General features: G+C 36.7%; 2 protein-coding genes across 2 annotated transcripts; both read right to left on the bottom strand.

Annotated features, from left to right (window-relative positions):
- Positions 1-140: 140 nt before the first annotated feature.
- On the bottom strand, positions 141-2,980 carry LOC117619299 (cytochrome P450 714C2-like). Its single transcript, XM_034349219.1, has 4 exons — positions 2,654-2,980; positions 2,293-2,522; positions 1,411-2,019; positions 141-634 (listed from the first exon to the last, which is right to left on the bottom strand). The coding sequence occupies exons 1-4, from the start codon at positions 2,958-2,960 to the stop codon at positions 206-208; spliced, it is 1,575 nt and encodes a 524-aa protein (XP_034205110.1). The 5' UTR covers positions 2,961-2,980; the 3' UTR covers positions 141-205.
- An 8,940-nt stretch (positions 2,981-11,920) lies between these two features.
- Positions 11,921-14,095, bottom strand: LOC117619275 (cytokinin hydroxylase-like). Its single transcript, XM_034349190.1, has 4 exons — positions 13,771-14,095; positions 13,406-13,635; positions 12,666-13,289; positions 11,921-12,352 (listed from the first exon to the last, which is right to left on the bottom strand). Exons 1-4 carry the CDS (start codon positions 14,045-14,047, stop codon positions 11,921-11,923), a joined length of 1,563 nt encoding a protein of 520 aa, XP_034205081.1. The 5' UTR covers positions 14,048-14,095.
- Between the last annotated feature and the right edge of the window lie 1,645 nt (positions 14,096-15,740).

Here is a 15,740-nt window from a genome sequence, read left to right as displayed (position 1 = left end):
TTTCTTGTTAATTGTATGTTCCTATTTGTTTAATATCGAATTTGTTGTTAATATCGGATTCGTTTAATTGTTACTGCATTCAGATTGGAATGACCCATTTAAAAGATAATGAAAGAATATATTAATTGAATGACCTGAGATAATAGTAAAAAATCAAAGGCATTCTACAATTCTTCTCTGCAAGAAAAAAATATGCCTTTTATGCCTAAAGGGGATGCAGAACAAGCGGCAGCCCATTGGAAGGCCTGAGAGAGAGCACAACCGAAGGAGAGTGACAATAGGTGGGAGAGATGGTGAAAGAAAACTTCGACAGAATTAGGGTTAGGACAATCTTGTACTCCAAGAAAGTTAGGTTTCGACCAATGCACATTCTTCCTCCAAACCCAAAAGGCAAATACCCCATCTTGTGCTTGCACCCGCCATGTATGTCATCTTTAAACCTCTCTGGCTTGAACTCATTGACGTCATCACCCCACAGAGCTGGGTCATGGTGCATGGCCACTATGTCAATCCACATGTTGGTCCCACTGGGAATTGCCAGGTCATCACTCACTTGAATGTCCCCTTTCGCTTGTCTCTGTGCATTTGGTGCCGATGGATACAATCGAAAAACCTCATTCATCACCCATCCCATCTGCATGATTAATTACAATTAATTAAGCTAATCATAAATATTAGTCTAATCAAAAAATAAATTAAAATGTAAACATGAATTATGTCAGTTCATCAAGACAATATATTCATCCCTTTATATCTGAGTATGACCCTAGTGTTTTACCAGGTGGTTGGTGAAGCCACTAGTGTTTTGCCAGGTGGCAATTCAATTGGCCGGTGAAGCCACTAGTGGTTTGCCAGGTGGAAATCCAATACTAAAAGTGTTCCTTTGTTATTATATGTGAGGCTGTCATGCTATATGTGACAATGGGAATCATGTGCTTGCTTTCCCACGCGCCTTAACCCGTAGACTGAGGCCAAAGGTATCACTCTGTTGTTTGACCATTGACCATTTGACCAAATACAAATCTATCTGACCTTTTTTTTTTCCTTGTATTTATTTTTAGTTTTAGGTTCCAGATTTGCACATCCCTCCCAATCTGAACGGCCTATTCCTCGAGGCTTGACGGCCAACTAACTATCTAACGTTAGTTAATTAAGCATCCCATTAATTTAATTTCAATCTGGAAACCATTGCTCCTTTAAAAATATATTGGTCGACATGTACTTTAATTTCAATGCATTGAATTCTATATTTATAGTATGAAAGACATTAGACTTTATCTTTAGAGAAATCCAGACGCACCACACAAAGTATAAGTTTATAACAACGCATGCATGCATGGGAAGGGATGGTATATGTAAAAGCTGAAAATGATGTGACAATGCGAGATATATATATAAATGAATTATTACCTTCTTTAGTCCAGCAAGCATGTTGACATCAATCTCCTTATCTCCCACCACTTCCCTAATCTCCTCTCTCAATTGATCTTGCCAATCCTGGTGAGTGGCCAGAAGCAACATTGTCCATGTGATTGCCAATGCTGTTGTCTCATGACCGCCAAAGAAAAATGTCTTGCACTCATCCACCAGATCCTGTGTGGTTAAAGCCTTTGTAAAACCTCCTTGTTCACTTTGCTTAAGCAGTATTCCGAGCAAGTCGTGCTGCTGCGTCGACTCTCTTATCGATTTTTTCCGAGCACTGATGATTGACAGGAACAGTTGGTTGATTTCTTGTCCAAGTCTTCTGGCCTCGAGGGTTTTCTTAGGGTGCATCATTTTGCCAAAGGGAACTCCCACAAAACGGCTCGTTTTGAAGAGGGTCATTTGCAAGGCTCTTAATTTGTCATACACTAGTCGCCCACTTTGGTAACTAATGCCAAAGCTTGTCTTGGCGATGATTTCTCCTGCCGTGGCAGTGATTTCTCTCTCGATGTCGATTTCCTGAGAGCCGGAATCTATGAGGACTCTCCAGTTGTCCAGCATTTCTGTGGTGGTCTCCACCATTAAGCTCGCCATTGCCTGTAATATCGATTGCACATGGAATCTAATTGAGTGGATTTGATATAAAAATGTTAAAAGTCAAAGCACTAGAAGAAAAAATGCTTCGCCCAATTAAGGTTTTATATTCTTTTATAAGAAACAAGCTTTTTAACCTTTGTATGGAATGTAATGCTTTGCCAATTTCCGGTTTTTTTTATAAACTTGAGATTCTCATAATAGAATAAGCTAAATATATATAATGAAAAGAAGAAAAAGCATCTTTGAGAGAGAGAGAGAGAGAGAGAGAGGGACCTTCAAGTTGGTAGGGTTAAAAGCAGGAGTGATAACATGGCGGTGACGAACCCAGTCATCACCTTCTGACATAACGAGGCCATTACCAAACATGGCAGCTCTGTCACGTCTAAACACAGCAGGCTTCCCCCAGTTCTTTGCTGTGACCTCTGTAGACAATTTTTTCAGCAACTCTGGATCGGCTATGTACAGAAATGGCTCTGTGCCTAACCAATAGACGAACATTTTTCCTGCATGTGTGAATATAACATAATAAAAAATTAGTTAACCTGTAAAACACATTTATCACTAATTGATACTTAAGGACTGATTTTGAAAGCAAGTGCAAATAAGTGCTGGAGAAGGTAATGTTGTTAATTACCGTGGGAGCTCTGCCAGCGAGCAAAGTAAGGAAATAGAGTTGAGTGAATGTCATGGGTGATGATATTTGAGTTAGGCTGGCCAAATGAAGACGACGAGCTTTTAACATTGATCTTCTTTTTCATCTCAGTGAGATTTCCTAATGGAAAGCTTGGAGATGGACCATTTAGCCCATATTTCTTAAGCTTCCTGTAAGCTAGGACTGGAGAAACCCAAAACGAATATATTAAGCTGCAGCACATGTACAGCAGTGCCATGGAGGCCATGAAGATGAAGAAGAAAAATTGAAATGACCCAATCAACTCCATCGCTTTTCTGTGTGCGTCTCTTTTAAGCCTTTTTTATGGTTTTGTGAGTTTAACAAGAGAAGGGAGCCCAGTATTTATAGACGAGGAGAGAAGCTGATCAAAACGAGAAAACCAATATAATGGGAGTTCAAGAATGTCGGAAGTTTGACTATGACCTACTGACGTGGCTTTTTTTAATAATAAATTGACTCCGCGCTCCTAATTTAAGCGACCTTCTCTTTTCTTCTTCTTTTTATTTTTTGAGTTGAACCAGGCGAGTTAACTTCGAATCGGTTCCACCACCAACACTAACTAGTTTTTGGTCTAATGGTATTTGTATTCAGTTAATTGAAGGAGGTCCTAAATTCGGCCCACATAAATAATAATTACATATATATTTGTCGAATTTGAGTTTTAGTATAATTTAATTGTTATATGACACGTATATTATTTAAGTGTATTGACCCGTTATAAAAGTATTTTCCTTGTTTGTCAAGAAAAACTTTGAATGGGTTCAAGTGCTTCATTTTGAACACTCTTCTTCTTCTTCTCTCTCTTTTCATTTTTACTTTTCATTTTTGTTTTGTCAAAAGCTGGACCAAACTTTAAGTACTTTTTATGTTGCGGTTCGATCATTCATACAAGTCGCCGGGCATGCGGCTGAAAAGTGTTACACTACGAACTGGATATGGTTGTGTCCTGTGTGGACGCCACCGTCGGTAGTTCTTGTTGATTGTCAGAAATTCCCACATGTACGGCTGTGGTTGGAGTCAACAACTGCTTTGTAGACCGTAAAACCGAAATTTGATTTTTGTGTGTCTAGTTCTTCAAAAATTGGCAGCAGCTCCAATTTGGATTTGGTGTAATTTATTTAAAAGTAAAGTATTAGTTAGCGTTATTTTGATGTTCCCATGGAGATACCATTCTAAATAAAAGTAGGTATATAATCACAAACTATACCCATCAGATAAGATATTATATATACTCTCGACGTGAAGAATAAAGCTGACAAACTATCCAACTTAATTACAATAGCTTAGTATTAATTAAACGTGCTTAATTCAATACTATTATATACTATTTTGAAACTAATCAACGCGCGACGCAGTACATGATCGAATAATTTTGCACTACTAGTCCTAAGATGCCAATTAGTTACCTAATATGCCTAACGACTCTTAACCATCCATTACTTAGGAAAAGTTTATATAAAGCCGCCAGCTTTATGCTTAATTAGCTATGTATTTATATATAGAAGGTTGCATGGACTTGGTTGGTGCATACATGTACATGATTATCACGTACACAGTTGGATTAATTTCTATGTCTTTTAAGTACGTACAAATCGTGTTTACTCTATCAGATCAGAACAGTTTCGATTGTGATTATTGTTTATTTAATTTATGCATTAATTTGGATTTAAGAGGGCAACTTTTCTCACTAAGATAGATTGAATTCAAAGATATGTGTTTCATGCATATATACTTTTGCTTTTACCCTTGTATTTGACGGATAGATGTCGTAGGTGATGACCACTGACCAGAAACACACTAAATATATAGCGGGCAGGTTGTTAGGTTTGAACCGATTTGTGATTATCAACCTACCATCAGGGGTAGGGATGGCAACGAGTCGGGTAGGGGCCGGGTATGACAATACCATCTCCATTCCCGTTCTCCATCCCCGTTCCCATTTCCGAACTCATCCCCGTTTATTAGGTTTCGGGAATCCCCGTCCTCGTCCCCGTCGGGGGACTATCCCCCATACCCGCCCCGAATCCCCGATTTTTTTGCATAAAAAAATATTTATCACACATTTTAACATTAAATTTCATATTAACTTATCATTCAACACATCCAAATTAACTATAAAGTTCAACTCAACTATTTAAAATCACATCAATATGAAATTCCATAGAAAATTAGGAAGAATTAGAAGAGGGAAGTTAACTTAGGGTTAAACATAAATATTATAATTATATATTTATTTATTTAAATATAAACATATATATTTTCGGGCCGGGTTTGGGGATGGGGACGCCAATACCATCCCCTCCCCATACCCGTCGGGGATTTTTCAAGTTCGGGGATCCCCGTACCCGATACCCATTTAGACCCGAAATCTCCCCCCATTAGGGTCAGGGACCCGACGGGGACCCGCCCCTAAGGGGATTTTTGCCATCCCTAATCAGGGGCGGAACTATAAATTTTTCAATTGGTGGGCTAGCTAAAGTTATTAACTTAAAATCTAATGATATATATTTTTTTTTGTACCAACAGTTTCTATCATTTTTCTAGAAATAAAAATATACATTAAATCATATAAATCACGCTAGTTGTAAACATAAGAAAAAAAAATAGAATTAGAGCCATATTATTCACGAAAGGATGAATTTTATTTAAAAAAATATTTTCTTTTTGGATATACGTTAATAGAAAAGGATTAAATTGATGTTTAGAATAAACTTTAACACCAAATACAAACGTGGAATACCTTTAACTATGACTATTGGTGTGGTACCATCATGATTTCTAAATTCTATTTACATAGAGGGAGATAGGGATCGTGAGAGAGGCAACCAACGAACGAGGCTTGAAATGTTAAATCTGTTTGTTTGCATGAATGTAAATTTTACGTCCCTTATGCACTGCCACTGCCACTGGCCCCACTGCATGTATATATCTAGCGATCGAGATCCTGTGGTGGACTTGGTAAACCAAAGAATATTATTTAATATAGAATAATTGAACATTCCGTCCATCCTTTTGTCCTGAATCCTCATGAGGAGGAGATGAGTCCCAGTCTTGGTTTTCTCCGGTCAAAATTCAAATAAAGTCACGAGTTGATCATCACCAGTTCTTCATGTCCTTTATTATATTTTTATAAAAATTAAATGATTTCCAAGTAAAAAAATGCTTTCAATTTCAACATGAGAAAATCAGCGCATGCGAAGCGAACGGGATCAATTCCGCAGCCACACGCTCTCATCTACGAATTCCAATATGTTTTTCTTATTTTAGTGCAAGTGCACGCAAACGATTTTCACATCTCCTACTTTCTTCTCAACTCCTCTCTATTTCCATCCAATACAACACAAGGTTGGTTTTGACACGTTTTAGAGAGATAAATAATTAGGACGTCATCCATGAACTCAAAGCACTTATGATCTTCTAATGAAAGTGCCCTCCTCAACGCGTCCTTTTACTAATTTAGTTTATAAATTCAACTAATAAAATCTTGTATCTTTCTTTAAAAAGTGAACTTAAAAATTATGATTCTTTTTTAAAACTTGTTTGGTATTAAACTCCAAACTATTTTTAAGATCTAAAAAAAATTAAAATTAAAATTAGAAAAATTAGAAACTCTAGATTCCCAAATTGAAATTAACAACAGCAAAAAAAGGAGAAATCTAAGCCCAATCCAAGTGGAAAGGAAGAAACACAAGAGGGGCAGAGAAATTACCATAAGAAGAGGTCGAAATGGGAGGAGGGCGAGAAGGAGTGGAAAGAATTGAGGGCGGCGGAGTAGAGGGCATATGGTTTAAAGCGGCGACGACGCTCCTGGTGGCCGAAGAGAGCTGATGAGAGAGAGATATAGTAAAACCTCACTTTTTTTGTTTTTAGTTGGGTTTAGTAAAATGCGAATTATGGGCTTTGGACTCAAAAATTATTTTTGAATTTAAAAAAATAATTCCAAATAGAATACCAAACATGCCGTAATTGATTAAGTGAAATATACGTGCGTAAACTTTTCTTTTGTCAAATTGTTGGATAGCAAAATTGATGTTGTGAATTATTTAGATGATTGATGAAGTTAATTATTGTTACTATTTTCCATTTCCTATAGTTAAACAGAAAGTGGGAGATAAAACAACTCCGAGCTCGAAGACAAGACAGCTCCGAGCTCTCAGTATCTAGTGAGAGTATCTTGTCTTGTCAAGTTTTCAACTACTAAAAGATTGAGTAAAGATTTGATGTCGTGAACCTGTATTTTTACGAAATTATTGTCCCTCTAAACTCTCAAGTCAACATACAGAATCATATTGTTTGATTTGCATAATTACTTACTTTCGAGACAATACTATTGTTTTGTTGTCTGAGAGGTCGTTGACTTGTGGTTTGATTATGTAATTAAATTCTTTCCATCACTAACCTCACCCACTAACCAGGGTTCTCGATACTTAATTAGATCAGTGGGAGAATGTCAATATATTAAACTAATTAATGTGAATCATAATCAATCTTTCTTTCACTACTTTTCAAAATGTACACCGAATAAAATAGCATCGCTGTCTTTGCTATGTGCTATTTTTACATTTGAAGCTATTTTATTCGGCGGGTTTGAAACAAAACTTTAAGTGGCTTCTTTTAAAGACGTCGATTCTTATTACAGTGAGTTAATGAGGAATTGTCTACATTTAACACAAAAAAACTAATTAATAAATTAATTTCAGTCGTCGATCGTCAAGTTGGAAATGAAGTAGTCGTTTTGTATTCGAAATTCACCACAAAACACATTCCAAACGTGACCCTCTCCCTCCCCTTTGGTCTCTACTCGTCTTTTTTTCACCTAACAGTGGGAAGCCGTGTCACAACTTACCTCTACTTCGTTTTTCTTTTTTCTTTTTTCCCAATTAATGAAAGAGGTATAATATGAATATTCCCCTGTATACATGCATGCATGTCATGGACGAGAGACCTCCTTGAGAAAATAAGGAAATAATTTATTATGTTTGGTTCTAAGTTCTAACTATTGGGGGGAGGGAGGGGAATAAAAACGTTTATAGCGATTCATAGGGAGGGGAACATTCAGTAAAGGAAAGCGGTTCAAATCTCTTGCTGCTGCTGAATCTTCAAATCTTTTGACTATTTAATTATCATTTTATATTAGATTAATGTGAAAATGCCTTTCATTTACTTGCTGCTGAATGAATGATACCTCAATCATAATTCATCATCATTAGTTGCAATTAATTACGATAATTAACATCGTTTTAATTTCTTCATCCAACTATTAATCTACCAGCCAAGAACAAACTAATTAAGTATTACAAACATGCATGTACAGTAGTATATGTATACTATACGGCTATCGTATCTTTTTGGACGGTGGTGGTGAGGCCACCGGGGTTTTGACAGCTGGCATCCACCACTCTGTTGCATATATGACCGTTGACCATTTGATCCACCACCATCTATCCAAATTCCATTTTTTCTCTTTTAATAAATGAAATCCCTTGAGGCAACTTTTACTGGACCACAAACATATAAAAATTTCTCCACAAACAGAGAGCATGTGTAGAAAGAAAGGGAAAGATCAAAGATACAACAAAATTTCAAAAAGGCAAGCAAATAAGGAAAACTAAGCCCTTTCCGGCCAACTCATTGATGTTGACTATCTGTTAATGAATTTTGCCTTAATAATAATAATAATGTGAGGCCATGTACCACTTTGATATCCATGCTTTAACTCAGTCATATTCTGTCTACGGCTTGATAGACATTAGACTTTATCTCTACAGAAATTCACATGCACCACTAAACCCTATAGATATCAATTTCTTCATATCTCCCAGCCCACCACTTCATTTAATCTTTCCCCCAACTGGCTTTGCCTTTGCCATGTGATTTGCCAATGTTGTTGTCTCATGACCACCAAGAGAAAGAGGTCTTCCACTCATCCACACTAATATATTCGTGTGTGGTTAAATTGAAGCCTTTATTATTTGTAAAGCTTCCTTGTTCATAACCCTAATAACCCGAGAAAGTAGTTCTTTAAAGACGTGACGCAGCGTGACAAATAAATGGCTAAAATTTTAGTCTAGAATATGGAACTCTGGAATTCAAAGGGGAAGATATGAGAAAACCTAAAGGTTTATTTGATAAACTAGAATAACAAAACCTAACCTTAGCCATGGGTAAAGTATGTTTAAATACTCCTAGAAACCTTAGGAATGACAAAGGAATTAAAATAGAAAAATAACAAAGTTTCCAAAAACTTTAAAACTGGATTTCGGGCCACTAAACAATACCGGATGCCCAAAAAAGCTCATACGTCATAATAAAATGATGTGTTTTACTTGTGACACCGTTCTCTTTGAATCAACGGGTCATGAGCCCGATTCTGAGCTCGGCGCCCAAATATGCAATTTATCCGATTTGCCATTGTGCGCGTGTTGCTCCAACTCCTTTTCGATTGCTTTCACCATCTGTTCAGCATCAAGATGACCCTCATCTAATCAAAACTAGTTGGTGAATTTGTTTCCCAAGTGTTGTCATGACCCGATCGGTGAATAAAGAATATTCTAGAATCATGATGCGTGAATTGAATGAAATGAAATAAAATAAAAACACTGAAATTTTGGTTAAAATGCATTTCTCTTATACCAATAAATAAATAAATAATAAAATCTTACAAGTGTACATTATATAAATAAAACTTTATCACTCTAAACTAATCCAACTTCTCTAGTTTCGTCTTTGTCTTGCCCACTAATTGATCTGAAAAATAAAATAGGTAAGGGATGAGCAAACCACCGCTTAGTGAGTAGATTATGTAATATGCCAGTCAAGCAATGCCATTTCCATACCCTAGAAAATATAATAAAAAGATACACAATCCAAATCATATCACATCATTACTTCATATCTTGGTTATCCTTCACAAATTGTACCCAACACGTGACCTATATCGGCCTCACTGCCCTATGTTCCCGTCTGGTACATTTATCTTTCAGATACCCCGTCACTGAAGTTCTCATGTTCTTCACAAAAACTCCAAATAATATATATTGTGTGAAATATTGCACAAATTAAACATGCTTAACTTGGAAATAGAGAGAGATTTGTAAATAGAATAGATTCATGATAATCCATGATTTTCACATTTATCACAAAATAAGAACTTTTAGAACACATTACATAACCCACTTACCATGATAAATATGAAATATTGCAAGACAAACACACAAGTTCTTCATCTCTCTCTCTCTCTCTCTCTCTCTCTCTCTTAAACACTACTTCATAGTAGAAATCTATTCTAAAGAATTGGAATGAATGATTGAAGTAAGGAATGATGATAGATAGAGAGGCTACGGATGCAACCAAATAATATATATATATATATATTTTAAACCACTAAAAAAATAAGATAGAAAAGTAAGGGAATAATTAATATGACTCATATCCCCCTTTGGTCAATGATATCACAACACCACCAATTCCAAGTATCTATACGCGGAACAAGAATGGTGTCATTTTTCACCTAAAGGAATAATCTCATATTAAGCTTAAGATTTTATGACATCTAGGTCTTCATAATAAATATTTAATAAATAATTAATCATATTAATAAATATTTAATAAATATTATGAATATTTCTTTAAAATAAATTATATATATATATAGTTTTTTTGAAAAATAGGTTCTCACAAGTATTCTGCCCTCGAGGATTTTCTTGGTACATATAATAATTTGCAAAAAGACACTCCCATAAAACGGTTTGTTTTGAAGAGGGTCATTTGCAAGGCTCTCTTGCTGCAAACGACTTCGAATCTGATGTTAAAGCTGGCTACTTAGTAACTGATGCCAAAACTGGTCTGGTCTTGCCAACACTCTTGCTGCTGTAACTAGTTTCCCTCTCTAGATCGATTTCTTGAGTGCCAGAATCTATGAGGTTAGCCCAGTTGTCTAACAATTTTGTGCTGGCCTCCACCATGAACCTCACAATTGCCTCTATGTGTATTAATTGATTGAATAAAACGGAATAAAATTGAGTGACCAGGGTTTGATACAATTAAAAAGGCTAGCTAAGCTTATATTTTGTACATAGGATAAATATTTAATTGTGATTGAAAACACATAAAACATTTATTGATAAATGATCAAAATGAAGATGCAAATTTCCTATATAAATTCATACTGGTGGCAGCTGATAGTTGGGTGTAGCGCATAAATCCTTCTGGTTTGAGGTTGTGGATTTGCCCTGACGCTGGTTGTGAGAGTAGCTAATCTCCCCTTAAACTTTTGTTAATCCAAAAAAAATGAAGATGTAAATTGTTGATGTGTTTTTATTAAATTTAAAATACTTTAATATGCAGGTGTAGGAAGCATCCCTCTGTCTCCTACGATGCCGATCCCACATGCATGTCATTTTCAGTTCATTTTTATTTGCAAGTGCGAAATTAATTATTCATAACCTATCTATTGCCCAAAACAAGACTTGATGTTTATATCATTATCAAGCGATTGATTCCAAATTAATGTTTGAACTTTGGATCGTTATTTTTGCTTGGAAACCAAACATCTTTCCCACGTGCTTGAATATATTAAAACCCACGCCCACAATATTTTACCATCAACTCTCAACTTGGTAAGGATACTAATTCCCTCGTATTTTCCTTTTTGTAAAACAAAACCAGCGCCAAAGCCATTACTTACGACCATAATCTAATCTGTATTCTCCCGCTTATTGGGCAGACTTGTCTTATCCCTTGAGGGCCCAATGCTGACATTTGGTTCATAAGAAAGCCCATGGTAAACAAACAAGTAATCCAAGCCGAAGCTGTTGTAGTCCAGCAAGCATATGTTGCTGTCAATTTGGTTATCTCCCACGACTTCCCTAATCTCATCCCTCAACTGGTATTGCCAATCGGGATTCATAAGCCAATTCGATAAGGTTTAAGGATCTATCTCTCTCTCTCTCTCTCTCTCTCTCTCTCAACGAACTACGCACTAATTACCTTGTTGTAAAGATCAGAAGAGAATGAGCTGAGTATTTATAGAAGATAATTTAATATTTTTGTTGGCCATTTGAGTTAGCGAAGATAATCTAATCGAGATACGTACGTTAATATAAATTGAGGTGATTTGATTGGCTCGTTTTCCAAAAGTGAAATAAGGATCCATCATCCAAGTGACAATAACTCACAATAATCTGAATCTGACTATAAGAAGTAATAAATATATAAACGTATTAGGGCCTAATAAAGAGGCTGAAATACAAGAGGGAGTCCAAAGGAAGGCCTCATGGTGAGCATAATACAAGGAGAATGACAATAAGTCGGGGAGATGGTAAAAGAAAACCTAGACAGAATTAGGGTTAGGACAATCTTAATCTCCATAAAGCCTAAATTTCGACCAATGCACATTCTTCCTCCAAACCCAAAAGGCAAGTACCCCATCTTGTGCTTGCACCCACCATGTATGTCATCCTTGAACCTCTCAGGCTTGAACTCATTCACATCCTCACCCCAAAGAGCTGGGTCATGGTGCATGCCCACGATGTCAATCCACATATTGGTCCCATTGGGGATTGTTACGTTATCGCTCACTTGAATGTCCTCTCTCGCTTGCCTTTGTGCATTTGGTGCTGATGGATACAGTCGAAAAACCTCACTAATCACCCATCCCAACTGCATGCACGAATATTACAAAATAATTATTAGTTTTTTTCTTCATCACCGTCGCCATATAACTAATTAATTCCAGAACAATAGTAGAAACATGCATGGTTTTGTTAATTACTACATAACTAATAAGGAGTTTTCCTTAAATGTTGGACGTCATATATAATAATTAGATGTTAGAGCATCCAATTACTCCAAATCAATTATTAAAAGTGGGTGGAGAGAGGCTCATGAGAAATTCACACGCATGCAACACATAGATATACCTATACACATGCATGCATGCAAACTAATGCGATAGAAATCATTAATTTGCTACCTTCTTTAGTGAAGCTAGCATGTGGACGTCAATTTGTTTATCTCCCACGACCTCCCTAATCTCTTCCCTCAACTGGTTTTGCCACTCGGGATGCATGGCCAGAAGAAGCATCGCCCATGTGATTGCCAATGCTGTTGTGTCATGCCCACCAAAGAAGAAGGTCTTGCATTCATCCACTACTTGCTGTGTGGTTAAACCCTTTGTAAAGCTTCCCAATTCTTCAGTACCACTCTCTTGAAGCAACAGCCCAAGCAAGTCGTGCCACGGAGGCGTAGTTGGAGACGATTGTTTCCGAGCAGTAATGATTGATATCAAGAGTTGGTCAATCTGTTTTCCAAGTCTTCTGGCCTCGAGGGTTTTCTTCGGTTGCAGGAATTTGCTAAGAGGAACCCCCATAAAATGGTTCGGCTCGAAGAGGATCATTTGCAGGGCTTTTAATTTTTGGAACATCAGGCCAGTGCGGCTGCTTTGGTAACTAATGCCAAAGCTGGTCTTGGCTATGATCTCCCCTGATGTTGCTTTGATTTCTCTCTCCACTTCGATTTCTTGAGTGCCGGAATCTATGAGGATAGTCCACTTGTCTACCATTTTTGTGGTGGTCTCAACCATTAACCTCACCATGGCCTGTAATAAGAATACAAATTAATTCGTAACCTTTTCATGGAATTTACACAATCGATATTGAAAAATGGGGGATTCAAACACTGGACCTCTGTTTTTTTTATTTTGTAATTACGTACCTTCAAGTTGGTAGGTTTAAAAGCAGGAGTGGCAGCATGGCGGTTACGGAGCCACTCATCGCCTTCAGACATGACGAGGCCATTGCCGAACATGGGGGCTCTATCATGTCTAAACACAGCTGGCTTGCCCCAATTCTTTGATTTGACCTCTGTAGACAATTTTTTCAGTAACGCTGGATCTGCTATGTACAAAAATGGCTCCGTCCCCAACCAGTAGATGAACACCTTTCCTGCATATGCAATACCATATATAAGTTATGACAATAAGACCCAGCTCAACCCAAAACATTCTCATTAGTTTAATTTGAAAGGGAAAAAAAGTTATGTATATATCATTTGTTGGAGATGCGCTAAAATATGCTTACCGTGGGATTTCAGCCAACGATCAAAGTAGGGAAATAGAGTTGAGTGTATGTCATGGGTGATGATATTTGAATTAGACCCAAATGAAGAAGGGCTTTTGATATTGATCTTCTTTTTCATCTCATTTAGATTTCCAAAAGGAAAACTTGGAGATGGACCTTGTAACCCATTTTTCTTAAACATCCTATATGCTAGCATTGGGAAAACCCAGCAAGAAAAGAATAATCTGCAGCACATGTACAACAGGATCATGATGATGATGATGAAGAAGAGCCCCATGGTTAACTATATGAAGCTCTCTCTCTCTCTCTCTCTCTCTCAACGCACTACCAGTAAGAACCTGGTTGTGAAGATAAGAAGAGAATGAGGTGAGTATTTATAGAAGCCTCTTCTCTTCTGGTGGTCATTTGATATATGAGGTCGAAGAATGTCAGAATATTTTACGAATTAAACATTTAATTATTCAATAATAAGCACCAAAAGGCACATGCGTGTACATATATATATGTGAATACCAATCTTTGACCACGACGCCAACATTTCTTAGTGACATGGCACTTTTTTAAGATTAGCTAGGCTTATTCGTTCTGCCGTTTTTTTTTTTTTTTTTTAAGACGACGATGTTGGTGTATGCATTACACGTTTTCCAGCATTGGAAAATAGGAGATCCAACGACATTGAAGAGCCGAAAATTTGTTTTTTGGTCGAAAGAACCGAAAGTACCCACTAATATTTGCAATCAATTTGACAAACAACTTACTTACAAGAAAGTAGTTTATCTATCTTTGATTTGTTTGAATACTCAGGACCAAGACATAGCTTTTACCTGTGAGAGGGCCGACAACAATACCATCGCTGTATGAAAAGATTGATATATAGCTTATACTAATACACAACACATAAATCCAAAAAATAAATAAATTATATGATGCATTTGGTACTTTAGAATATGCGGTGGAACTACAACAAAAATTTGATGAAGTAATTTTTATGTGTGACTGTCATACTGTCGCGTTATGTTATCAATTCACACATATCTTATTACATAGATTAATAACATCAAACAATATAATAATAATATTTTAAAACATTTATTCACGCATGTTAATTTCAGTTGTTTGTAGCGATTGATTCCTAAATGTTTAATGGGACCATATATTTGTCTATCACATGCACCATATTTTTTTTGGTTAGGAGCCAAACGATTTTTCCATGTGTGGATGAATAAGACCCACGGCCACCATAGCTTACTAAGTTTTTTTTACTAATAAATACTTCCAGCTATTGGCTGCTCCGAAGTTGCACTTATTATCAGCATGGTCCTTTCAATAATCTCTTGCTGCTTGCTTTTCATTAATGTAACCAAAACCGATGTCAAATTAATGTCAAATCCAATATTCCAATGATTTTTTAGTACTTTATCGTTATTTGCTTGTTGGGTAAGTCTTGTCAGCTTCATCGTCTTTGAAAAAAGAACGCAGCGGCCTAGTACTTCCTCTGATATTTGGGTCAAAACACAGCAACATGGTAGAGGGCCAGCCTGGTTATCTTATCTGCAAGAATTCTATAATGAGGGTGTTATATATGGCTTTAAGAGCATTTTTATTTATTTGTCATGGTAAAGGGCAAGGACAAGGTAAGAGTTGTTATTATTCACATGAATAGTGGTAGTTCTTGTAAAAAGTTATGGTGTTTTCACTCATTGTCATAGCAACCACTATTCACATGAGATATGAGAAGATGAATTTGTATAGAGTTTTGGTGTGAGAAGTGAAAAATACGACTAAGCATTTATTTAAAAAAACTTCTGAAATTTTTTGCTTTTTGTTTTTGGTTGCTGACATCATCGCTGACATCGGCAAACTTAGGCTAGAGCACAGGCTTGTTTTGCCTAAGGGCTGGCTTGGTTTCGTGGGCCCCAACAGCTGCCTTGGCAGCTTCAGCCCGCTGGAAGACGAATTTGGGGCTTGGG

Source organism: Prunus dulcis, chromosome 2 (assembly GCF_902201215.1).
Source record: "Prunus dulcis chromosome 2, ALMONDv2, whole genome shotgun sequence".
Lineage (NCBI taxonomy): Eukaryota > Viridiplantae > Streptophyta > Magnoliopsida > Rosales > Rosaceae > Prunus > Prunus dulcis.
This window is presented reverse-complemented; position numbering and strand designations above follow the sequence as displayed.

What these genes read in the sequence shown, in the direction of transcription:
- LOC117619299 (XM_034349219.1), bottom strand. Translation starts at nt 2,960, where the DNA reads ATGGAGTTGATTGGGTCATTTCAATTTTTCTTCTTCATCTTCATGGCC. An exon ending in TCGCTGGCAGAGCTCCCACG is followed by an intron (nt 2,523 to 2,653) that starts GTAATTAACAAC and finishes TCACACATGCAG; the next exon opens with GAAAAATGTTCGTCTATTGG. An exon ending in TGCTTGCTGGACTAAAGAAG is followed by an intron (nt 635 to 1,410) that starts GTAATAATTCAT and finishes TTAATCATGCAG; the next exon opens with ATGGGATGGGTGATGAATGA.
- LOC117619275 (XM_034349190.1), bottom strand. Translation starts at nt 14,047, where the DNA reads ATGGGGCTCTTCTTCATCATCATCATCATGATCCTGTTGTACATGTGC. An exon ending in TTAAACCTACCAACTTGAAG is followed by an intron (nt 13,290 to 13,405) that starts GTACGTAATTAC and finishes TTCTTATTACAG; the next exon opens with GCCATGGTGAGGTTAATGGT. An exon ending in TGCTAGCTTCACTAAAGAAG is followed by an intron (nt 12,353 to 12,665) that starts GTAGCAAATTAA and finishes TCGTGCATGCAG; the next exon opens with TTGGGATGGGTGATTAGTGA.